This window comes from Planococcus citri, chromosome 3 (genome assembly GCF_950023065.1).
Source record: "Planococcus citri chromosome 3, ihPlaCitr1.1, whole genome shotgun sequence".
Classification (NCBI taxonomy): Eukaryota; Metazoa; Arthropoda; class Insecta; order Hemiptera; family Pseudococcidae; genus Planococcus; species Planococcus citri.
The window spans coordinates 48,284,318-48,311,258 of NC_088679.1; the positions used below are offsets into that span (position 1 = coordinate 48,284,318).

Genomic DNA, 26,941 nt, shown 5'->3' on the forward strand with positions numbered 1-26,941 from the left:
GAGCCGCCAAAAGCGGCAAATAATTCAAATTTAAGTAAAACAGATCAAAATAAAAATGTTCAAAGGATTTGATTTCGATCTCCAGTCAAATATGCAATGTCCGTTAAATTTGAAAATAAAACGCACATGCTGAATTTCAGAATCATATACTGACCTATGTACATGTAATATAATAATATTATAACTTTAAACACTCCGAAAATAAAATCAGAAAGTAGGTAAACTCTATTTATTTTGACGAAAATTGCTTCGCAAGGAACTTTTGGAATCTTCCTTTAATTACCTAATCAAATTGGCTTCCAAACCTTGGTCAAACACTTTGCTTCCCTTGCAAAATATCATCTGCCTTCCGGATTCTGAACTCCTGATGAATATTTCAGCATCAGCTTCTCATCCCGACCTTCACTCTCTCTTCATTTATTTTAATTTTTGGCTACTTTTAAGTAAGAGTAGAGGAGGAGGAGGCGTTGAAAAGCCAGGTTTAAATAATCCAAATTATATGCACAAGTAAATACGTCTAAAAAATTGAGAAACCCCTATCCTTCTTCTTCAATTCAACATTCAAACATACACGCATGCAAGAATGAATTTGTCGAATAATTTTTCAGACAAAAGTTTTAATTTGGCTCCACAGAAACGAGCAACAAAAGTTTCAAAAAATTCACCATCCGTTTGATAAGCACCTAAAAAAATATTGTCCGATCAAAATGATGAAAAAAATACCTATATCCATCTATAACAGTCCAAATAATAACCAAGAAAAAAAGAAAATTAACTCCAATGAAACAAGAACAAGGAGTTCAGAAATTAAATTTTTCAAACTTGAGAAAAATAAGGTTTTCAATGCTTTTCAGATTGAAATTTTGTAACTTTGGACATCTTTAAAATTACTCTGGACTTTTTCTATCTAAAAACAGAATCTGAATTTTTTATAATCGTCTTTGTTTGATAAAGATTTTGAATTTTTGATTTCTTTTTGTCTACCTATCAACATTAGTTTGAAACATTAGTGACAATAAAAAATTGAAAAATAAAAAAAACGCTCGTCACATGTATTTCTAAAGCATTTTACTCGAAGTGCAATCAAAAAAGTATTACAAAAATAGACTCGTAAATAAAAAGTGAGCTGATTTAGTCAAGTTATGCCTCGAAAGAAGAAGAATTTGTCATTAAAAGAATTGGTGCGTAAGGAATTCCATAAATTATTACCTATACCACCAGGACTATCTGGCATTTGCGGTTACACGCAATACTTTCCTGCCAACTGGCAAATTAATCGAAAAATTGGAAAAATATGTACTCGAAGGAAATTTAACCTACCCAATTGGTTATACCTACTTAGAAAATCAAAATCCAGTTTATAAATGAAATTAACAAATAATAGAATGATTTTAACAGAATTTTTGATGAAAAATCATTCAAAGTGAATTTATGATGGATCGGTGTTGGGTACTTGGATCAAACAGCAAAATGTAATTATAAAATGTATTTGAACTTTTTCCCAAAATCCAAAACGACTGAAATTATATGAAACTACGTATTAGGTTTAAGTACACGATACATTTTCAACACCATATTACGCGATTTTCGCCAACTTCACGTGTCACCTACCGGCACTTAAAACCGACCCACAATCAATTAAGGAAAAAAAATCACCTAATTAAATACCTACTAGACTAGACAGTGCGGTTACACGTAAGTACTTAATTTCATCCACGAAAAAGTTCAGGGACTAGGGAATAGCCGCGGAATAGGGAACACGGCGCAGGGCGCGGCGTATTACGCTACGAATCACGTGTTTTCGGATCATCTACTAAAACTGGTGAAGATGTGCAATAAAAATTAAGATCATCTCTATCGTAAAACTAGTAAAAATGAGGCGATGTTAGGAAGACGTAAATTTTTAGTCTGTTGGCGTCAATGTAAAAGAGTATTTTAGCGTCTGTCTGCGTCGTTTGTGCCGCGTTTTCAATGTCAGCTGTTTTCAAACTGACAAATGTTTTTCTCCTAGTTTACTTATGCCCGCGACTTTTATTTACTATCAGTTTATCAGCGTGAAGATTATCGCCCGGCTTCGTTAACGCGTGTAATTATTCGGTATTGTTTTCGGTTCTAGTACATATTCAGTTTTACTTTCGTGTTCATTTACGGTGAGTTCTTAAAGCACTTTAACTTCAAGCATAAGTTTTTTTTTTTCGATACTTATACCTACCTAAATATCCGATAAATTGAATGGTAATCTCTCATAACGTATCGTTGAATTAAGAAACGTAGCTCGGGGAATCCAAGTAATTCTATTTCATTGGTTAATCGTGTTTTCAAAATACTTACACAAGGAAAAATCGACTCGTTGAAGGGAGAGACTTTGAATTGTCGAAATATCATAATCACGAACGTAAAGCAAACAAAAATTGTGCCAGAATAAATAAGCAAGTGGTTGAGAAGTTTCTTGGAATTTTCATTTTTTTTTTCAAAGTATATAGGTAGGTGCCTACTTATTTACATGAACGCTCAGTACTTATAGTTAGATATAGAGTACTACATAAATGATAATCCAAACTCCTAAAAAACCTATTCAGTCAAGTTGAGAGTAGGTAGTAGGTACCATGTGTTGTACCATCACAACTCACCAAAGCAGCTGGTTTTCGATGGATTGACTATTATTAACCTAATGGACATTGAATATTTGACATCATCGTTCAGCTTCCTACGTACATCCCTTGCCTATCCATTACGACCCCAATTTAAAACAATAACTAATACCCTCATGCGTAATGCACCACATTCGAAAAAAACGACAATCGTTTCAGCAGCACAGCACGAAAAAAAAGTATTTTCATTTCGGTAATTGATAAGGTCTCTGTGAATTATTTGCTTTCGTTTATACGTCATAAACAGGGTTCTACTAACGATGAGAGAGCGTGCAGGTATCGATTACTTACCATCCCTCAATACTTATATGATCGGTAATCTTGAAAATGTTTTATCATAAATGAACTCATATATAAACTAAATAAATTCCCACCCATCCATCCACCTACCTTCCAAGGGTGTGACTTGAGACCAAAAATATTGTGTCTAGATTTCAAAATCATGGTAGGTATATGATATTGTAAAGATTTCATTTCTTTGACTGAACCCTTACCACTCCTTTCTCTTCCATTAGCTTTAAAATGCAATTTATAATGTTCGAAAATTTTCAAAAATTACAACGTATAGCTACCTATTTTAAAATTTTATTTATTTTTTAGTAGAAGGGGTGAAAAAGATAGTACATTATTTTTATGATTTTACTGCAAATATAGGGATAAATCATTTCTGACTGAATTCCTGTGGAAATAGTTATGTACAAAGTTTCGCAGCTCCTGGATTGAGCTTAATTTTCAACTAAATTCTTAAAATCTTTGGAGCCTTAAAAAAGCTTCGTGAGCCTTTCACAATTTAGGATCTTATGAATGATCCACCAGTAACACAAGGTCTATGGATTGATAGCCTTTAAAATAATTCTATGCCGAATTAAACTTGTGTGAAAACGTAAGATACTTACAATCGTACTTGATGATTTGTTGTCATTTCATGCAAAATACGTCAGTACATCTTGATTATCAATGGAATATCTTCATATTTATTTTGCAAGCCCTAAAACAAATAAAAAGAAACGAACATTGCACGAATGACTGGTAAATATTGAAAGAATAATTAAAACAATGCATTTAAAGTCGTGTCTTTACAAATCATAACCTAGAGTTAATTAAATATAAATATGTACGCACAATATTTTACACCAATAGGTGCATATACCTAATGTGGATATTCGGAAATTTGATAATCAAATTAATAGACTATTATTGATATCCGTCGTTCAATGACCGCTTCATACCACAGAAGCAGTCTGTTTCATGTTGTACATACACGTAGGTAGGTAAATTGATTTTCAATTTAATTACAGCACACATGGCTTTTCATATCTGTATAGTAATAAATCACGTGCATCATTCTGTGTAAACCACATTTGATGATTTAATTTCGTGGAGATTGTTTTTTTTTTTTATGAAGGAAGAAACGTGTTTTATAAACTTGACTCTGAAATTCGAAATCTAAAATCATATAGTTGGCTGGAAAAATATACATTCCATTCATTTTATTTTGAGAAAATGAACGAAAATAATACCTACGCCAAGAAACGATAAATTCGAGTTACCTACCTACTGACTAAACTGACTTTTCACTTTAGCTCAGAATTGACTTTCAACGAAAATGTCATTTTCTCACGCAAAAAAAACTGCATGGGTCGAAAGGAAATTGATTATCCAATTTTGAATCCACTAGAGCTTAAACGAATTACCTACTCCTGTTTAATTAAGTGGTGTTTTCCATTCATCCGGTAACTGACTTTTAAATAGGATACAACTTGTTTAAACGTTTTATTACGAAAATTAAATAAAATTCATTCAATTTGAAGAAGTAGGTGAGTACCTACATATTACATGTGTACTCACTTTCTCAATTTTACAATATTTATTCCACATTGAATTATTACTTTTCTTTCTCACATGGTTACAATAGTACATATGATTGATAGATTCAATAAATGGATACTGGGTAGTGGGTACCTACCTACAGTAGATCCTACTTGTATTCTACTGTCTTTTTTATATTTACCTGTTTTTATTCATATGAAGGGAAATTTAATCTCACTTCACATAAATTAATTCAAAAATAAAAATATTTAAAATAATTTTCAGAAATTTTTCCAGGAAAGAAAGCTCTAAATATGCCATAAATACTTCAAAAGATGTTGTTGGAAAAAATGAAAAAAATTGATGTACTGTAATTGAGTTGAAAGTAGGAAACGGGAAGAGTTGCATTTTGAGCTAGAAGTCGAGGATCGAAAAATTACTCTTCAGACATTTTTTATTTTTCTTCTGTCATCCCCTCCCAATAATTTTATTCACATTGTCAGCTAAAAACAACTTTGACACTGCATTTCACATCCGTCTATTTCAAAATTTCATTTCGTACTGAAGTAAGAAATTTAACTCAAATCGATTGATCGCGATCAAAGATTTTTAATTTTTAAAAATTTTCCAAGCAAAAAAATAATAATTTCTCTGAAAAATTCGAACTCTACGAATTAAATGAGAAACAAAATAAATTGTAGAGTATAAAATTTTCCTTCAGTAGGGAACAAATCATCTTTTTCAAGAATTATTTTCAAGAAATTTCAGACAAAAATAAAGAAGTTGAATTTGAATTGATTAATCATGATTGAAAATTCAAGATTCAATGATTTGTACCCCTGAAAATAGATTTTCGGGGAAAAATTAGGGTCCTCAAATATCAAAAATGATTTTCTCAGTACAATCCAGATCAGGATTTTCTTAGGTATAATTTGGTGAAAAAAACAAAAAAAACTTAATGCAACTTGACGCGTTTGATCAATTAAAAACTGATCCTCTCTCACGGAGGAAGGACGAAAAGAACAGAGGGGCGGTAAAAGAACGTACTTACCTACGAGTTCTTATATTGAGAAATTCGTCAATCCGTCCTAAATTTTTGGAGTTAAAACTCATTTTATTATACTGGGATGCTCGTTGAAAAGTAATTAACATCAGAATATAAATTATTGAAATAAAAATACGTCGTCGCATCGTGGCTTAATGAGATATCGTAAAAAGAACAGGTGACAAATGACATAATACGTCATGCTAATCATGTCATTTGTTAGTATCAACAGCTTGTATTCACACCGTCAAAGTTACGGGTCAATTTACAAAATAAGCGTTGGATAATGCTCATTTTTCACACTCTAATGTTAGGTAGCTGCTATACATACTATAAATACGACGAGGAAAGATTCGAGCATCAGAAATAATTTTCTTTCTGTATAATATTGGTAAAATGCAACGAGCCCTTAGGTTAATTGTATAATCAATTAAGTAAACAACTTTGTTCATCGGATCAAAATGAAAACATATTCAACAGGTGATAAAAAATATAAATTTTCATATATATGTAGTAAAACATTGAACGTTGAAAAGATGCTCAAAAAAATAGGTAAATGAGTAGGTATTCAAATTCACGAATCCACGTGCGTCTCGTTATTTTCACATTTCAACAATACGTACAGCATCAGTGAGTAAATAGTAGGTATAGGTGCAACATAAGAATGCAAAAGTAAAAATAAAATTCGCCCTCAAGCTTCATTAAACATAAATTTACCGCGCAAGCTTTCCATCAATTGATCATTAAATTTTAATTACGCATTACGAAGCGCATCTTTATACACGAAAGGGTCGCGGAAAAGTACATACGAATACATAGCATACGTTCAAAAATAAATCTACGTCATGCGAACGATGTTTAGAATTTACAAATTCGTTTCGTAAATAAAAATAATATACGAGTGTGGGATATTATTAATTCGAAAAAAGTGAATTACGAGATGACACAAATTTCGGTATACCCTTGGCATCTTTATAAATGGTCTTTGGAGCGTTTCATTAGATACCACCATAACCATAAGTGACAGATATTACACACTCTTGTATGTTGCTGTTGCAGCGTTTCCAAAAATCGAGTAAAAACACCAAATGCATTCAAACCAGGAAAAAAAAAGAATTTCTTCGTTATAATTATACCAAAAACGTACCGTTGAAAGAATTTAAAAAAGCCTATACCATCGGAAATACTTTTTCCAAAAAAGGAATCCAGTAAAAAATATCCGAGTAATACTCTACTCAATATAATCATAACCCATTAAGAACCCATCAATTATCCCATCATCCAATTAAACTGCGCACGAAAGCGGTGGGAAAACCCCCAAGATGCGAATTCTCTATCGGTGCATCATTGCGACAAAAATGAATTTTATCATATTTTTTTTATTTTTGCATTCGTAAACGGTTGGCAGTTGCATGCGCTATTTGGCAAACTACAATTCCATGTTACTGTATTAACGAAGAGCATCTTTTTCCCGCTGTTATGTTTTTATTTTTAGATTTTTGACATCATTCACTCCTGTGGATAAACTTCTCTTCACAACAAATTATCCCTAAATAAATGAATCGGAATGCGTAAGAAAAATCGTCCCAGTTCGCATTTTTGCAGCGGTAAAAAAAATTTAATCGCTATTTAAAAATAAAGCAACATTCTTATCGAATGAATAAAGATTTAGATAGGTACACATACAGCGCTTTATAAATTGTCGCAATTACGCGCCATTGCGGCACTTTTGTTCCTTCTGTGGCCGTACGTTTGGTGTTGGTTTTTATAATATGAAAACTCAAAATGTGAAATCAATAGGTATACAAATACATCTACGTACATAGACTGATTCGATGTACAGGTATAAAACCAAGACCACATTTCAGTCAACAAGGTTAGATCTTACTAATAATAAGTTGCCTATCATCCCATAGCAGGCGCTGTTTAAAATTTGACAAATAATAAGAGGGAGGGATGGCTAATGCTGTTTACATTTTTTTTTTAATGAAAAATTGTGAGTCCAGTTCGGAAGCTTAATAAGTACATATCAGAGGAGCTGATAACTAAAAGTAAAAGCTACCTATTGAGTTTTGTTTTTGAAAATTGAACTGAAAGCTGAAGTTTTATTCCACAGCTAAATAATTTTGAAATTGAATAATACTAAAATTTGTTTTTTTTTTTAGGTAATAATGAGTACCGATGGCTTCTTGCGAAGATAACTCAGCAACAAATAATGATCCAGGAAAAGAATCAATAAAAAATGAAGCTAATATAAGCACGGTAAGACGAATATAATAATTACTTAAAACTGAGCAATTATTTCTAGAGAGATTATACCAAACTATGCATTAAATGTTCCGTCGTTTTCAAGTGGCAGTAAATACACGGTATTGTACAAATGTGTGATACACGCACAAAAAACTCTTCTGAAATATTAATAATCATATTTGACATTTTGGTTCGCATAATAGTACAACTAAAAAGTTATACAGTGATAATAGCAGGTCTACCTAGTACCTCTACCTACACAGTTCTTTAAAAACGTTACAGTGTTTCTGCAGCCGTCGTTTATTTTTTTCAATTTTGCTGCTTGCATTGTTCATTGTTCACGAATTCTTTGCCCCTTTTTCAGACAGAAGTATAAAATAATTAGCTCAGATACATTGTATAGACATACTATTGAGTTACCAGATTGAATTTTTAGTCATTGTTCAGTATCCAATATTCATCGACCTATATCTATTAAACAAAACTTCGTATTTTTCAGGAATTCTTAAATAGCTAATAAGTTCAGTCGCATATGAAATGAGTACCTCTTTTCATGTCATTAAAATAATACACAAGTATCAAAACATTCGTTCAAAACCTTTAGTAAATGATTACAATTCAGCCTTATTAATCCGGTACGTAATAATAATGCAAAACTTCAAGTGTATTCGAACGAGAATTATTTTATTAAAATATGCTTATTTGAGAAATACTTCAGCATTTTTTCCCTTTTTTGTTTGTCGAAAAGGTTGAATAAATTAACGAGTTATTGGCTTTCTTTGGTAAAAAAAAAAAAAAAAAAAAAAGAAAGAAAGAAAGAAAAGAAACAGAACGCAGAGTGTACTTATGTAGTTGTACCCACATTCGAGTACAAAAATTTCATTTTCAATATTCCATAAAGTACCTACCTACCTACGTATTCAAAAATAATCAAGCTCATCGAAAAGTGACACACAAATAAATGTAGGTAACACAAAATTAATTTTAAAAATTAAATAATCTCCCTTTCAGAACCTACTCTAATAATGAAAAACAATGATACAGTTTAGGAAAAAATGCTATTTATCAAAATATTCTTGAATCGTCGCATATATCTATACGCCTTCTGACCTACAAATAGGCAACTCATCATCAAACGTGATAAATGGATAGTAAATCGATTTCTCAGTAGGAGAATGATACGCAGGTATTTCATTATTTTGACCAGTTTGAATTTGTAAAGAAAGTTTAATCAGCATTATCTAAGTACATTGGAACAGGGAGGGATGTTGGCGAGATAATTTCATTTTCGTGGACTGGACGTACTTAATGTAGCTAGTAAAATCAGAAAGTGGCTATGAGTATGTTTTTGAATGCTAATTAGCAGGGCTCGGATATTCTTCCCCTAAAAAACTCTTAAATATATGGGCTTAAATATCCCCTAGAAAATGCCAAAATATCCTCTAAAACGTAAAAATATTCCCTAACGATATGGGTGTTGCTTTAAAGAGAAAATCAATTCCTAGGCGATTTCACTAAAATATTGTTATGTACACAATATTACACATGTAGTATGTACTACCAAGAATTCACGAACAAAATGTAAAACAGAGCGTTTTATTTCATGATGAAATTAAAAAATAAAAAAAAAACTGAAAACTGCATGTCCATGAGTTGCATATCATGCACCGAAAAAAATTGTGCCAGTTTTACAAATTTTGCGGGAAAAAATTTCAAAAAAATAGTCAAATAAGTATGATACAAAAATTTGTAATTCGCTTTCTGTACAGTTACGTTACACTATCTACCTATTCTTGCATGATGAAAAACACCAGAAATCAGTTTCTTTTTACCCTGTTTTTGACACGCTGAGTCAACTGGAAGTGACTTCAAGCCTTTCTGGAGCCTCCAGCAACACTTTAAAAATTCAGTTTCCAAAAAATGTCATGAAATCTATTCCGTCTATATGGGCCAATGTCGATTATTGGTAAATATTATTCTATAAAGAAACAAGTAGGTAGGCCGAGGTATCTGATTTTTCGAAATATTTGTAGAATTTTTTCCTTTCTCTTGATAAAATTGTGTAATTGAAATTTTTACAAAGCACATATATTCGTATATTTCAAAACAGCATAGTTTCTAACGAATTTCATAGTTCAAATCATGAAATTTTTTCATTTTTTTCCGTCAAATTATTAGAATATTGCGCTTTAATGCGACAGTTTCCTCTTCCACAAATAAAAATGCACGCATGTCGTTCAATTTCTTTGTATTATAACTAGTTGATAGTTATCAAAGTGTCATGATATTGGAATCGGTTCCGCCTATATTTTTCCCATAGTCAAACGCAGGGAATTAATTTTTTTATGCACAAAGTTTGTACAAATAGGTAACTACTGAGCAGTGCATAGGTGGGATGGAACAGAATACCGGCGTTTTTTCATTTTCTGCATTGATTCTCTTCATCTTACAAAATAACCGCATGCAGATATCATTAGATCCCATGCGATGAAAAATGAAACACACGTACCTACACCCACATTTTTCTATTAAAAAAATCTAGTGGGTAGTGGGTACCTTACTTACCTATAAGTTTTAAGCAGCACCACAGTTAATGAAAGAAATCCATACGATTATAAGGACAATTCAATGTATGCCAAATAACACAACATAAAAATTCTTATCACTCGTGTAATTTAATAATTTGATGCCGTCTGCGAATGATTATTACATCATTCGAGTTGACCTAGGTTTTCTTTTCATTGTAACAATATGGTTTAAACACCTATTTAAGATATCACGTATCGAATCGTCTTGCTTGTATCAATTCGGGCCATCAAACGTTATAATCCTATTAACCGGTGTTTCGTCTAGTGTATTTCTTTCATTCAAGCAGCATATCAAAATTAGGTACCATTTTTTTTTGACGTTCAAATTGTCGGTAGTTTTGCTGCAGCGATATCATGGTACATCGGGTCGTTGAACACTTCGAAAATTACCTACTAGAATCGGTTTCGAATTTTTCTACACGACCTTCGTTTTACGTATCTGAAGTATGGGTTTGTTGTAAAAATAAATCGATTTGCTTGAGGCTGCCATTGTTCGTGTGTTTCGAATTGCAACCAATACAAGTATATAATTTTGAAAATTTTAACAAGTGCCGTGTACCTGGAATATAGGCATGCTTTGCTGGTTATGAGAGGAAAGTAAGAGTAGGTAGGTCCTAGGTACTGAGTACAGGTAGATTCTGTGATCTGCATTGCGGAGTTTTACTAACCGGTTCAGACATGTATTTAATACCTACTTACTTCTGGGAATTCTTAAAAAGTTGAAATTTGATTCATAGATGGGGAAGCTGTATTGAAAATGTACAGAAATTATTTCTCAGCTTATATTCCTCGTCATATTTATTTGAATAAATAATCTGTTATGTACTACTCAAAAGCGAAATTAGCCAATATACCTTTTCGTATTAATTGACACCTATAGTTATCACTGTCCAGTTTTTAAACCCATGAACGTAGATGGTACAGCTATTGATAAATTACATAATGCGAATCTATGCACTTCATTCATCGAGACAATTTATGTATTATATCGAACAATGTACTTTTAATTATAGTAAGATCAACGACCATTCAACACCTCAAGCTCGATAAGATGAAAATTCAAAAACAATTTTCCATATCAAAAGCCAAAGCCACTGAAATAGAACGTAAGTAATGGCGACCTGGTTTTAGAAAAAAATCTGGCAACCTGGTCCAAGTGAATTCTTTATTCAGTATTTTTTTTTCGTCGAAGACCATTTCAAGGACTTGAAGAAGCATTGTATTATTGTTGATAATACGTTACGGTTAATCATGATGGTAGAATGTTTGATATTGGAAAAGTACCTGTACTTCTACTTCCAAACTGAGTACGATGCACTAGGAGTATATTGTTGGACGTTCATTATGTACCTACTTATAAAAATGACACTTTTACGAATGCAATTTCGCGTAATTTTGTAACGGTGTTCGCACATGGATATGTTATTTCAAAATGAAAATGGTACATACGAGTATGCGATTTACCACCAGTTACGATGCAGTATTAGTACCTACCTATAATGGACCATCTTCAAAACCAGTTCGAACCCCTGAAGACGAATAAGTATCCTGATACGAATATATTGGAATCTTATGGCTAAGTTAATGGTGAACAGTGCGTTAATACTGACCTATTGTGTAAAATCGATAATAGATTAAGTAATATGCAACGACAGTTATAAAACCTTTCAATGACATTTATTTCTTTTACGCGTTATTCGTAATTTTTTTACATATTTTTTTTTTTCGTAAAACATCACCGGTGACGATATGGTTCGCGTTGTGACTTTATCTGATGCTCATGAGCATTTACATTATTCGTCGAGAAGATTTCGCGATTGTTTATTGGCTGAAATTTTGACCGCATCAAGGCATCATACAAAGGTATAAGCATATTTTAAATGTTTAGAGTTTCATTCAGTTTAGAATTTTTTTTATCAATTTTTGTCGAGACGAAAATTTGTTTGATAATTTACTAAAGTGAAAATATGTCCATCCCAAAAGTTGGGAACGTGCTCTTATTTACCTGAAAGTATAAAAATTGAGTTTCAGTAGAACATTTTACAGAACTTCAATCAGCAACTTATTCATATTTTGGTAAAAGAAGGTAGTGCTAAATGTTCTGGGAAAAGATTTACAAACAAACTGAAAATACCTATAAAAAATTATACTTCAACTGGTGTTGAAACAACACCGAAAAATTCCACCTACAGTTATTTTTCAACAATAATCAAGCAGTCCGGTCGGACTGCCCCGCCAAGCAAGAAAAAAAACGAACACAAAAAAAAACAAAAAACGATAATACCAAACGTGCTGACAGTCCGGCCACTTACTGCTTTTATTCTCTGAACAACTAAGCGTATTTTCGATGATGAATTTCTCGCGAATAAAAACACGCACGAATCTGATTTTTTGATATGTTGTTGGCATCAACGAGAGCTTTAATTTGGTATGCTTACAAACTTTCTACGGTGAAAAATGATGTAGATTGGAATACCCAAAGTTAGCATTTTGGGGTAATTTTTGAAATCACTAATCTTCGTGTCAAGAGAAAACTACTGAACCAATTCAAGACAAATTTCGTACACTGGTGTAAATTAATGAGTTATTTCTAGATACAACGTCAGTTTTGAAAAAAAAGTATTTTTGACCCCCTTTTTCTCAATTTTAAAATTTCTTTCCCCCCTAAAACACCCCTAAAATGAAAATTTTTCGCGGTACCGTAGAAAAGGGTCATCTACATTATATTCGCCATCATTGTGCAAAATTTCAAGCAAATCAGTTCATTTGGAAAGGCTGTAGCCTTGTCAACGGAAATTTAAGCATGAAATTTCGTGATGACTATTTCCATTTTTCCTCCTAAACCACGCAAAAAATGAAAATTGGTTGCTGTACCATAAAAAAGGGTCATCTACATCATATTCACTATCAATGTGCAAAATCTCAAGCAAATTGGTTCATTAAGAGAGAATTGAAAAACCGGGCCAAGCGCCGGCGGAATTTATCGGTCCGGTTTTTCAATTCAGTTCTCAAATTTATGGATATTTTATTTCAGTAAGTACCAAACTAATTTTAAATTCCATATCAATTCCTGATCACAACTGCTGAATGAAAATTGCTTGGCGATGTTTTGATATCATGAATTTTTTCATTGAAGTTACTTAATGAACAGATTTTTGTTGAAAATTCTTTTTGCAAGTTTTTTTTTTTTTTTTTTGGTTGGCGGTATAACAATATTCTGTAATATTGATGAAGTTAGCTGAACTGCTAATAAGACATCGATTCAAAACCAAAATCCATTATAGCTGACAATTTTCAACATTAAATTTTATCAAATCGCGTAAAATTCAACGAAAGTAGTCAACTGCACATTTCTCTTGATAAGTATTGCTCAAGATGAGTTTCAAAATTTAAAAACAAGAAGTCTGATAAAATCTTCATACGTAAATAAAAATGAAGAACTTTTGAAAGACATCTTAAAAATTTCTATAAGACCTTGAGCACAGTGTTTCACAAATACTCCTTCTCAATCCTCTTTAAAAAATAAAGGTAAAGCATTTTTCACATTTTTACCGCATCTCTCCACTCTCCATGTACTCTCAAAATTTGAGTGTTCGGCTACCAAAAAATGTTGAAATCGCACTTTCCTCGGTTTATTCTTTTCATTGTGGAGGGGGGGGGGGGATCTACTCAAATTTTTTTACCGTTTGATTACTCGAGTCTCTCTCCTAACACCTTTAAAAAAAGAGGGTGATCCAAAAACTAAATTTGTCAAAGTAACTCAAAAGTAGATACCCGACAAAAATCAAAGCCCGAGTGAAGTAATCAAGTTTTTCAATGGTTGAACAAATATTTTCCAACGCTATACAGAATAACAAACTCTCTAGACTTTTTTGACTTAAATTTGAATCTCGAGCTCGACTTATTCAATCCGTAAACATCTTGCTTTTTTTTCAACTTTTTTCTATAAAACGATTCTAAACCAAAACCCAATCCAGTGCTCCCGATTTGAAAACCAATTGCATTAGCATCGAATTATAAAAAGGAGGATACAAAATTTCATCCTCTCATCAACCCATTGATGATTTTTAAAAAAATGGCAATATATGTATAATATTCTGAAATTTTTGAAAATGAAAAATGTTCAAAATGAGATACTTTTTAAGCAAAAGGACAGCGAACATAGTTAGTAGCCTTTCTGTACTTTTGTCCCACGCCGAATCCAATTTTCAAAATTTCCAGCTCATTTCAAATCTTTTTTAAAATTTTCATTTGAAGGTACTCAGATCAACATTGAAACACATTTATAGCTTACCTGCTCAGCCTAATCTCTATACACTTGAGATATGGATTTTCCCATCAAAAATCAGTTTTTCTAAACTAAAAATGGTGTTTTCGCAATTTAAAGGATGAATTTTGCCTTCCCTATTCCTCCTTCCTCGTTCTCGACTATACAAGTAAACATCTTGATACATACAACCACAACATTCGACGTTTGTAGGTTTTCAATTCAAATTTTTAAGAAATTGACAGAGAATGCGCTTACGCGATTATACAATAGGCATATTTTTGCATTGTTCTTCGATTTTCCAAAAAATTATTACAAAATCAAAATCACGAGGATTTAACCATTATGTGTCAAAAAATCTAAAAGTTACCTAATTTTCTTATCAATGGAATTTAAAACATTCATTTTTTCGGAAAACCTTAAAGGAAGTAACTTGCATATTTGTAAGGTTTCCAGAAAGAAAAAAGACATTAGACGATTGACATTATGTAATGCATGCTGCTTTATCGTAAGGGGCGTTTAATTTTATCACTCGTATGTTGATATGCGATCATAAGGGACTATGTACGATAACTATTCGTTTTATTTCATTATTAATTTGTATTTCAAAGTCAACTGGTGTATAATGTTAAAATTTTGTAAAAATCCTCGAATTGGAATACGCAGCTCGGTAAGTTACAAAATACTCTTTACCAAGGCTTTAATACGTATTTAGATCAATTTTCAGCAGGTATAAAACAGGGTTTATTGTTCAGAAATAATGCATTACAAATTTATACTTAGGTACACTACATAAACCTACATAGAATAACAATGCATCAATCTTCTCTAAATTGCTGGGTACTATGGAAAGATGAAACACGACTATATATTCTTTTAGTATTCCTATTTCACAGTATCCCACAGATGAAATTTATTTTACAACTGAGATAACTATACCAACACTGTTCACGAAAAATATACGACTACATGAGCCACCAGATGAAAAAGAAAGGAAATAACCTACGCTTGAATTTTCATGACAAACCTCGGTTACGCTCCAATGCCTACTAAACACTTAGGTTGTTTTGTATCGTGTAATGAGTCGATAAACTTGCTAAAAGGGCATCCTCTATGACTTATCGCCATGCATTAATGTTTTCCGTTATTTGGCCGAGGTGACATTTCATTTTTATTGCGTTGATATTTCGAATCTACCATCTTCGAAATTGATTGTACCTATGTACACTATTCCAGCAGTATTTGCTGGAAATTTTACGGTTTAAAAAAAATTTAAGATTATTTTTCCTGTGTACAAAGGTCAATGACCTAGGATAATTTGTTCAATTCAGTAATTGAAATAGACCAAAAATTAAACCAACAAGCATAAATAAAGAAAAAACAAGTCAATTCCATAGAAAGAAATAAGTTGTTTTCTGAATCTTAGAACAAAATGGCATATGTACTCCTAATTAGAGAACTAAAAGAAGTTCATCATCTCAGGATCAAAAGATTGAACACATGCAAAATAACAAATTGAAGGATCAAATTTTTCCCGGATTGTTTATAAGACTACCTAGAGAACATAAATAATACACCATAAAGTCATGATGAAATTCGGCTTGGGCAAAACTGTAATGGCGAACAATAGTCCAGAGGAAGCGTAACTTTCTGGGGTATAAATGACATTTCATGATAAAAACACAAAAAATTTTCAAAAATGAAGGATTTTTTGAATTTTTTTCAAAATGAAAGTTTTTTTGATTTCTAACACAAACAATAATCGTACCTATATGTATATACATGGTTGAAAAAATAAAAATCATGAAAAATTGGTCCAAATATTGAAGCATAAAAATTTAAGTCGAAAAAATCGTAAGCCAACCGAACTCGGCGCAATCAACTAAAGAACAATCAATATGCTACTCGTACTTCCTTATTGCATTTTTCAAAAATGTTGATCAAAATTGAGGACGCTTATGCCCCCAACAGTGTTGAGATCTAATTTTAAAGATTGAAACTTCAAATTTTATTTACCAAGTCTGAATCTTTTTGAATGAAAATACTCAAGTCAAATAAAAATCAAGTACCTATCATAGTTAGATAAAATATGTTTGGGGAACGTTTTTCTAGTATGTATAGGAAGATAATTAGAAAAAGCATAAGAAGGATGACTCTTTTCTATTATTTAGGAAAATAATATCTATATAAATTTCAATACATTTTCAATAAACTATACCTACCTAATTATTCTTCATCAAATTTTCGCATGAGCTACTTTTTTTCTCAACTGATGAAGTGAAAACAATTTTAAAACGCCTTATTCAAATCTGTTCGTGATTCTGATTACGATTCAAGCGAATCTGTTTGGTAGGTAGACGATCCCACATTGGAAGGCGCAACACATCTTTCATGTATTATATTTTTCATGCGATAATAATACATGTTGATAATTTTGCCTAACTGCAAATTGAAGGCAAATATTCTCATTCGTGAATCGTCGTGGATTGAACGCAAATTGTGTACGTCTTTTTACATTATTTATTATTATAAAAAATAATGAATCGAAACTGTAACCGCAGCCAAGTTATATTTTTAACAATCATGAGAAAATTTCATTCAAAACTGGATATGAATTTCACTATCAAAATTTTTAAAGATGAAGTAACACAAAGTGACCAATTCCATATTTTTCATTTTTTTGAAAATTTTATTTTTTTCAGTCAGCCAAAAATAATTTATCAATATGGTAAATTACTGAGCGAAACGTTCACTTCATTTTAAAATTGAAAAATGAGTATTAAAGATATAATATTTAAGATTAGGTATTGAAAAAAAAGTATTAAAATTATTGACTTTTTTTTTTTTGACAAAACGACAAAGCCGCATCGATGCAGGTAATTAATCGTTCTTTTTTTCAGTCTGGTAAAATATTTGTACTTCTAAAAATACACGTGTGTAACTTACATTACATAGAATCCCCTTTTATATGTACATTTGCGTGAAATTCCATTTCTTTAAAAGATTACTGGCAAGATATACAGAAGAAATACTTCACGCCTTACTTAACATTTTTTCATAATTATTTACTCCGCCTCTAGTAACCCGCTTCGTTCTCCGTGTCAATAAGAATTCGCTAAACGTATATTTTGATACTAATATCGAGGATATTTTAAGAATTCTTTTAACACGATTGCTTACATTATGCGTGTAAACAAAACCCGTGGTTTGAAAAACGTTTGTAAGCCGCCATCGCCACACAGTAGTTTTTACAGTAAGCCAAATTCCAATTTTTTTTATTACGCAAATAAAATGCATCAGATGAGGTATTAATATCCGCTAATTTGAAATAAACGTCAAAATATAGTACCCACGAAACATCGACTGCAGTATAATACGGTTTATTTTCGCAAAGAAAGTTTCAATTTTTTCCCACTGACATCATTGATATAAATGTAGCAATTTTTGCGAACGATTTTCTTTTTCGCTTACTTCAATAGATTGCAGTACAAGCTGGAATCACCATTATTGATAGGTACTGAACGTGACTTCAACAATTTTCGTAATATACCGCAGGTTGAACGAGACTGGGATTAAACTTATCGCGAATTACGAAATAAAACTGGCACTGGTAGCAGCCATGTGCTTGATTTACATCCAAAAAAATTATATTTATGTTAATTTGCCTTAATACTTTCTTCTTTTTTTTTCTCGTATTATAGGTGAATTGTGGTAACAAAGGCTGGCACAGTGGCGCCGCAGAGAATCACTTAATCGTCTCTATAAATGGAAATTTACAAACTGCACACACAATAAAAGAAGCGGAAACCGAATGTTTGAAAGTTTTGTTGAAAAAGTAAAGTTTTACATTCGTACATATATGAATTATAGTTTATTTATAGAGAAAAATCTTATCGTATTAGTATTATTTTTACTACTCAACTTCGAAACGGCCGACATAGATATATATTTTTAAGCAGGCCTACATATTTTTTTACTACACGTTTGAGCTTTCAAAGAATCTTCATTATTTTTAGCCCAAAACCCGAATGTTCTCTTATCATTAAAGACAGAGAGAAAACTTAATGTGGCAAAAAATCTCCCTGCTTCTTGGTTCCACAATAAGTATTTTAAACCATTTTTGAGAAAATTTCTCATACCATCAACATTTTCTGTTTCGAATAAAATTTGGAAGAGTAAGCTGAATTAAACTATAGATAAATTATACTAGGGGGCTCCGCCCCCTGGCCGCTTCGCGGCCCAACCCCCGTACTCGTTCCTCGGGCTTCGCCCTCGGAACTCGCTCTTGGGGGCTGCGCCCCCAAACCCCCCTTCCCTCACCCTTTTCTCTCTCAGAACTCGCTTTTTCAATCTTGACCCCAAATCCCTTTCCTTACAACTTACTAAGCAAAATGAATAATTAAAAACAGAAATACTCGCTGAGGATTATAAGTTGGATTTTTTGTTTACTATTATTTTGATAATAAATAAAATGCTTAGCAAATTAGAAATATTCGGCCGAGAAATTTGAAGTTCAAAGTTGAAATTGTTCAAAATAATGTTTTTTTGATTTTTAATTTTACATGCTTAAACTAAAAAATTTTGAATTCAAAATGTTTTATAACATATCTACACGTTATAAGGAAGATTTTAAAACAAAAATGAGCAAAATCGGTTCAGTTTTCATAAATTTAGAGGAGGGGGCCCAAAAATTGGTTTTTGGGTCATATCTCCCCCCCCCCCATGAGACCAAATCGATTCAAATTTTGGGATTCGGTTCAAAATGCAATTTGGAAGAAAACGTATTTCCAAAATTTTTTTAAATCGATTTTAGGGTCTCTTTCCCTAAATTTGGGGCCCTAAAAATCAAAATTTGGACCTCGCTATAGTTTTTGCATCAAGTACTCGTCGAGAGCTTTCTATTAAAAAAAAAATTAGGTTCCTAGGTGTAATTGGGGCTGAATGAGAGCCTGCTGAACTTTTTTGCTCGTTTTTTGCTTGTAGCTTTATACTATAGATATCAAGTGTTCTTGCCAGTTAATAAAAAGAAATTCCAAGTATTTTGCATGCATCGCTCATGTATATAGTATGCAAAAAAAAGAGAGGAAGATCGTGTATTAGGTGCTCTGGAAGCAATAGGAATCAATAGATGCCTATTCTTTCTTTTCAGTCGTCGAGATAATTTCTTGGAACTTGTTGTTCGGAAGTAGATGCAGGTATAACTAATTTTGACAAAAAACGTAAGTATACCTGCACAAACATGCCATTTGGGGTCATATGGGTTCATCTTTACATTAGCTACCCTGACTCATGCACTCAAGGCGACAGCATTCTTATCTGCAGTCACTACCGCAAATACAACCCCCTCCCCTGTTGATTCGCGGCCTATTATACATATACACACCGCCACGTGAGAGAAACTAAACAATTTTCTCAACCACTAAAGCAAAATCTGACATAGGCCAGGCTGCTATTAAATTGATCGTAAATTGATCGTATTTTGAAACGTATTGAGAAATGACAAATGATTATTTCGTTTGGTTGTTATAATTGCGCAAAGTTTATGTTACGAAATCATGTTCGCTACTTTTTCCTCTTTCTGAGGATGTATTTAGGTTTTTTGTAAGTGAATTGGATCTTTCAAAAATAATAAGTATATCTTTGTCAAAAAGTTGCCCGTTTATATTAAAGGACATAAAATATAGAATTTACGATGAAAAAAAAGAAAAAAATAACTCGAGATAAATGAATAGGTGAGAAGACACGGTTACAGTACGGAGACGTCGCAACCCCTTTCTCTCCTCTCCACCAACAGTACAGTCTCACCAAACCGCTTTCTTTCCAACGTACACCTCATCCCTTCCCGCAACAACCCTCGTCCATACACCTACATACTACAACACGGCTGCGCGACCGCGGAATCTCGGCACTGAAACGTTCCAAAACAATTCCAAAATCCCGTATTTTTCAAAAAAAATAACTCTCTCTTGCGCGCCTATTTATAGATCAATCTTTTTGAAATTTTTACACAAATTTTCTGTTGTGAAAATACAACCATACGTTTTTTCAAAATTGAAATCGGATAATGGAAACTTGTGATTGTTCAATTTTGGTTTTTATGCTGTACCTCCCCCCCTAATGGTCCAAAGTAGTTTAAAGCTGGGCTAGGAAGTGCGAGTAACATATGATGAAAGATGTTGTAGTTGTAATTCAATTACCAAAAAAATTTGGGGGAGAGGGGGGTCCAAAAATTTTCAAAATCCACTTTTTGGGCATAACTTTCCTTCTATGGGTCCAAAAAAGTTCAAATTTTGGATTTGAGGTTCAAATAAGATTTAAAAGAAACAATTTTCTCGAAATTTTGATATCTCAAATTTAGCACCTCCCCCCCCAAAATTGGGGGTCCTAAAATCAAAATTGACCCTTCTCTATATTTTTGGCATCATCTACTCGTCAAGAGCTTTCTATTAAAAAAAAAATCAGATTTCTAGCTATAATAGGGGCGGAATGAAAAATCGCGGAACTTTTTTTCTTGTAGCTTTATATATATGATGAATATGATTCCCCTATAATTTTTTTCACACAAAATTATCGTGTGATCCCCGCGTTTAAATTAATGCCTGTGATAACAAAAGACCAAAACGCCCAGAGGGCGTCGCTCATTTTACATTATTATAGAGCTTTGTGCACGATATAATATAGGTACGTAGTCTGAATCTGATTCTGAAACCCTATCGTAGGTTAATGTTTAGCTAAGTGCTAAATGCTACTAAATGGAGACACCCTGTTTGCTTCTAATCATGCACATGTATGTTTACTTTACATAGGAAAGTATTATGCAGGGATGGAGAATCACTAATTTCCGTAAAATATTTATCCTTATCAAATCAATTATTCATCTCAAAGGTGCTCTCTCGATAAAACATTCGCTTGTTGGTTTGGTTACCCAAGTTTCAAATATTAATGAACGAGATGTGTTGATAGGTCTGAGCACTATTGAGACAACGCTAGTTGCATAGTCATTAATTTGAAAAATGTAATGGTACTACATTTAGCAGGATTGAAGGAAGGAAAAGAGGAGGGGAAATATACGAATGTGTTAGCAAAGACAGACAAGTTTAAGTGACTCCAACTACAGGGTGTTCCAGAATAACCTTTCACATTTTGGTGAGCACTGATCTGCGTTCAAATGGTGTTAGGGGAATGGTAAAAGCGGTTCCAGGTAGCCAACACATGCCGAATTATGTTTCAGTATTAATTTTTTACCATGGAGAAGTGGACGGCTGTGCAGCGCGCTTTTATTGTAAAGGCCTTTTTCAAAAATAATGACTCTTACATTAGTGCAATTCGTGCCTTCCGCAAACATTTTAAACTTACCGGTAAAAGTGAAGTGCCATCGAGGCCAACAGTGAAATTATGGGTAAAAAACTTCGAGAAAACCGCTCATGCTTGTAAAAATAAGCCTACAGGTCGGAAAAGATCAGTAAGAACGCCAGAAACAACGGACCGAGTAAGGCATTCAGTACAGACTACCCCTACCACTTCAATACGTAAACGAGCGTTAAATTTAAAAATCAAACCAACTTCTCTGCAACGAATTTTATCTGAAGACCTCAGTTTCCATCCATATAAGATTTTAATCATTCAAAAGTTACAAAAAACTGATTTTGTGAGAAGAAAATCATTTGCCGAGGATATGCTTACAAGAATTGATACTGGTGAGATTCCATTGAACTCGTTACTCTTTACTGATGAAGCTCATTTTTATCTAAACGGTGATGTGAATAAACAAAATATGCGCTACTGGTCGACAGAGAATCCGATGATAATACACGAGAAACCTCTACACTCCGCTAAGTTGACTGTTTGGATGGGCGTGGCTAAATTCGGTATAGTGGGACCGTATGTGTTTGATGAAACGGTGAACGGTGAGAGGTATCGCAAAATGTTAAACGAGTTTCTCATTCCTGAATTGAAACGCAGACACAAGTATAGAGTTACTTGGTTCCAACAGGATGGCGCTACCTGTCATTCCGCAACGGACACGATTTCTTTATTGCGTGAGCATTTTGGTCATCGAATAATTTCGCTGAACACAGAAATTTCATGGCCACCTCGATCCCCTGATTTTTCAGCATGTGATTTTTTTTTATGGGGTTACCTCAAGTCAAAAGTATATCAAGATGATCCTAGGACTCTGAAACAGCTCCTAGATAATATTATTCGTGAATCAAGACTGATTAGAAGAGAAATGCTCAACAAAGTGTTCAATAATTTTAAAAAACGTTTGGTCGATTGTGTCAAAAATGATGGAAAACATCTTGGTGGAATAATTTTTAAAACTTAATTTATAATGAAAACTCAAATATATGGTCTAAAAACGGCACATTTCTACTTCATTTTGGTTATAAAAAAATTTCCGTAACCATTTTTCTCTCAGAGCTACTAATAAAACAAAAGTGAAAGGTTATTCTGGAACACCCTGTACATACCTTAACTTGAATATTTTGAGAAGTTATTTCAATTTTTTTTCCATAGTGGTGCATAAAAATTTGGCTCATATTCTTTTTATACCATTAGATATAGTGAAAGGGAAGAGAAAACCCTTGAATTTGAATAAAACTCGAAGGCATGGTTCACTTTACGACTCTCCAAGTTTATGAATTAAGATTTTAGAGTCATCAAGTTTCCAAAATGAATTACTAAAAAAAACGCGGAGAAAAACCAAATTTCTACACTTGCATAAAGAATTGAAAAATTTTGAAGATTTTTTGAAGTATTTTTTTTATCAAAGTTGAAAATTGCTTCTATTTTGAAATTTTTTGATCATTCCAGAAATTCATACTTTTTACTCATCTATTTCTGTAAGTAGGTAAGTATTTAAAAAACAAACAAAATGAGCATAAATCCAATGATTTTTCGCATTAAAAAAAAGAAAATGAAACATGAATCATCTGCGACTTTTAGAAATGGGAAATAAACTTTCAAAAACAAAAAATTTCAATTTTCCATACTTGTAATTATTTTGAAACCTGAAATGTTCTTGGAAGATGAATTTCAAAATCCAAAACGAGCTTTTGTTTAAATTGAAAAAGTTCCCATACGTAAACTTTTTGATCATGTACGCACCTTTGAATTTTTCAAAACTTTTTTTGACCGTTTATGATTCAGACTAAAAGTGTCTAAAAATTTAGGTATGATTTCCCTCAATTTTACGTATGATGAAGAAATTTTTCACGGGGTAACAAAATATACCTACCTATAAATGAAGACCATTGCAGATTGATTTCATTTCCTTCAACACTTTTTCTCGTTTTTCTAACGGAGTGAGAAAAATGAAAGAGAGTCAGTTCACTTTATTTTTTCGAAAATTCGTGATTTTCACCTCAAAAAGCAAAAAAGCCAGAACACTTACTTATGTTCAAAAATCAGTAGAGTGCTTTGACATTTTGAATAAATAGTACGCTGGTTTTCAGTTTTGTACAGCGATCAATTAAGTATGAGGAACGAACATTTCAACTACTCGTATGTATGTAGATGCTTCTCCCATGCTTTTACCTAGGTAGAGGTACCAATAAAATACGAGAAATTTTGAATGTGGTGTGCCAGCGCCTAAATTACAAGCACGGATGCCATTAATTGTAGCACCTAATTGCAATAAGTGATTAGGTATACCCATTAGGATTTTTTTAATAGTTGTTTGTAAAACTAATGTTTCATTTCATTTAATTTTTCCAATTGTTGAAGCAGCTTTTTGTTATTTTTCAGAAACCAAACCGCTAAAAGAATCGAATTGAATGATACAATAGGTAAATATTCCATTTCTTTTTCGCTTAAATACATTATTTTTGAAAGATACATAGTAACCATAGGCTCTTAATCTTATTCTTATAATAGTGTGATGCATTAACCCTTAATCACCCAAACAAATCTAGAAATGCACAGTTAAGGATTAATTTATTGGAAAAGTACCCACTGATTATTCTAATGAATAACGTCAATATTTACTGTTATAAATATGTATCATCAAACCTTAACTACGGTTTTCATCAACCGAATATAATTTCTTGAAAAAGCCACCCAAAACTATCATCGCATACGAGTATTTAAATACGTTAAATGAAACAGTTTCCCACCGTATCCTCTAGCTAACTAACTACTAAATAGGAAAGACATTAGTTATGGGCGTTCCAGAGTGTGTTCAATATTCATCATGGAACTAAAATGATTCAACATGTCCCTCTCAATTATTGCATTGAAATAATTGTAATTGTATTATCGAATGTTTTACGCCATTGTATTTGAAATAATTATTCTACGCTAGAGTTTGAATTTTTTCGCGCCATTGGTGAACGTGTAGATAGGTATACGTTCATACGTCGATATACTACGTGCATGCAACGTACCTATTCAACTTAAATTTAACTCTTCTAAATACTTTAGAAAAATATACTTGGGGAAAAATAAGGTTAGCCGTCTAATGAACGTCAATGAACTTTTTTTCCAATACGTTAAAGGTTCTAGTAATTCTAACATAATTGAAAAAAATAGCCAAATATTGAGTTATAAATTATACTTAGGTAGGTACGTACGTATAAAGTATACGTACTTAGATAGGAGCGAAATAAAGTAGGTACCTACCTAACTTCAAAAAAGAGCTGACATATTCTTGCATATTTTATTAAAAATTCGTCATTTAAGTGAAAAAAAATCGGATTTGGTCCATAAGAAAACCATGAGAAAAATCCATTTGGCGAACAACAGTCATAATTAAAAGAAAAATGTCGTTTTTATCTTAGGAACTCGCTTGAGAGATAGGGAGAGAAGGAGAAACCGACTAATACCTCTAAATAGTCGATCATACTTTTTAAAGAGCAGAGAGAGAAACAAATTTTTAAAAATGCTATGCACAAAATAGTCTTGCAAATGTGCTGCATTTTGATTTGAAGGTACCTCATTCGACATCCTGCCAAGTATGTACTCCTTTGAAGGAAACAGTTTTCAAATCAGTAAAATAGAAAAGCTAAAATTTTAAATTTATCTAAAATAACCAGCAAAAAACTCGCTAAAATAAAAGGTTGAAGGTCACCCAGTTATCCAAAATAGTAAAATATTATTTCGGTTTCCTCCTTTTTGTACCCTCTCACCCTGACGAAATCCATAAGAACAAACAAAACATCTTACAAGTTCTGACTTTCATCTCATACCCTCAATTCAATCGAACACAACACACACGAATACGTTTCATAAGACTCTCCTCATTTTGTCCTTTCAGAGGTCACTACGAACTTGAACCATATGAAGCAAGTGTAACAAGCCTTCGAGAGTATAGAATTAATTTTTCCAACAATGGTTCATTCATATATGTATATCGTTACAGCAATTATGAAACCGTGTTTCTTGTGTCTCATATGCCAAAGATATCACCTGTTGAGTAACCTACTGATCACATAGCAACCTTTTCTAAAACACCCAATAATCGCAAAGGTCAGCTGAGGTGTATTTTTGAAAATGAAAAAATTTATTTTTTCCATTTTTCAATGTATTCCACGCACCATACAGGTAGTCTGTCTCTAAAATATGTACGTGAATGCATACTCCTCCAACACGTATCAATTATGTCCCTGTGCGTGTATTCTCCACGGATCACAGACCAGCGATTTATTTTATCAGAATCGGAGGCAACAACACCCATCCGGTAAATCTAAACATTGCGTCACATCCTCATTGTCGTTACCGACGTACGGTAATCGTAATAATAACAACAATGCGATTCTTTCATACGTCCTCCGATACCCCTGTCCGGCATTTTTTTTTCAAATTGTATCAAAGCTCGGTATCCTTATTGCGGATACGTTAGTGTTTACAAATCGAAACTCATTCACGCCGATACCGGATTTTCGATTATTAGTAAAAGACCGTTTGTTCGGATCATGGACTCGATACTCATTTATGTGCGCGCGATCATTGGTAAATAGCGTTTGATCGTTGGTTCGCGGATTGTGTTCTAATCAAACCTGTTTCGTTAATTTCACATTTTAATCAGGTAAGAAATTCGGCGCGAATTTTGGTATTTTATACTTAATCAGTCACGAGTTTCCCTTAAATTTCACCTTTTACTGCTGCACAGTTGCACATACTGATTTTCGATGGCCATTTTTGGTAAATTTTTCGATTTGTAGAGTCACATTAAAGGCGTCTGTTTATGTACCTATTTTGGTTATGAAAGTTTTCCCAGAAAAATTTAATGCACGGCTATGGCTAAACGAGATACTTACGGAGATGTTCACTGTTTTCTGAAATACCTTACTTTCGGTCAAATTTTTTGCAAAAGCAAAATTTGGGATTTTAT

At 32.7% G+C, this 26,941-nt stretch overlaps 1 protein-coding gene and 1 long non-coding RNA gene across 12 annotated transcripts in view; one reads left to right on the forward strand and one right to left on the reverse strand.

The window, feature by feature from the left end:
• The window catches only part of LOC135841687 (uncharacterized), a 122,260-nt gene that overhangs the window by 45,035 nt on the left and 50,284 nt on the right, over window positions 1-26,941 (reverse strand). For both annotated transcript variants that reach the window (XR_010557974.1, XR_010557975.1), the window contains exon 3: window positions 3,548-3,639. This is a non-coding gene — a long non-coding RNA (uncharacterized LOC135841687). The remainder of the gene's footprint in view (window positions 1-3,547; window positions 3,640-26,941) is intronic.
• Window positions 1,892-26,941, forward strand: part of LOC135841682 (uncharacterized) — a 73,941-nt gene continuing 48,891 nt past the window's right edge. For 7 of the 10 annotated variants that reach the window (XM_065358786.1, XM_065358787.1, XM_065358792.1 and 4 more), the window contains exons 1-3: window positions 12,078-12,206; window positions 18,312-18,445; window positions 24,358-24,398. In XM_065358786.1, the coding sequence (XP_065214858.1) occupies window positions 12,093-12,206; window positions 18,312-18,445; window positions 24,358-24,398 (289 nt within the window). In that variant the 5' untranslated portion in view covers window positions 12,078-12,092. Of the gene's footprint in view, window positions 2,151-7,670; window positions 7,768-12,077; window positions 12,207-18,311; window positions 18,446-24,357; window positions 24,399-26,447; window positions 26,636-26,941 lie in introns of those variants that run through there. The other 3 variants (XM_065358790.1, XM_065358789.1, XM_065358796.1) reach the window with 3 other exon arrangements.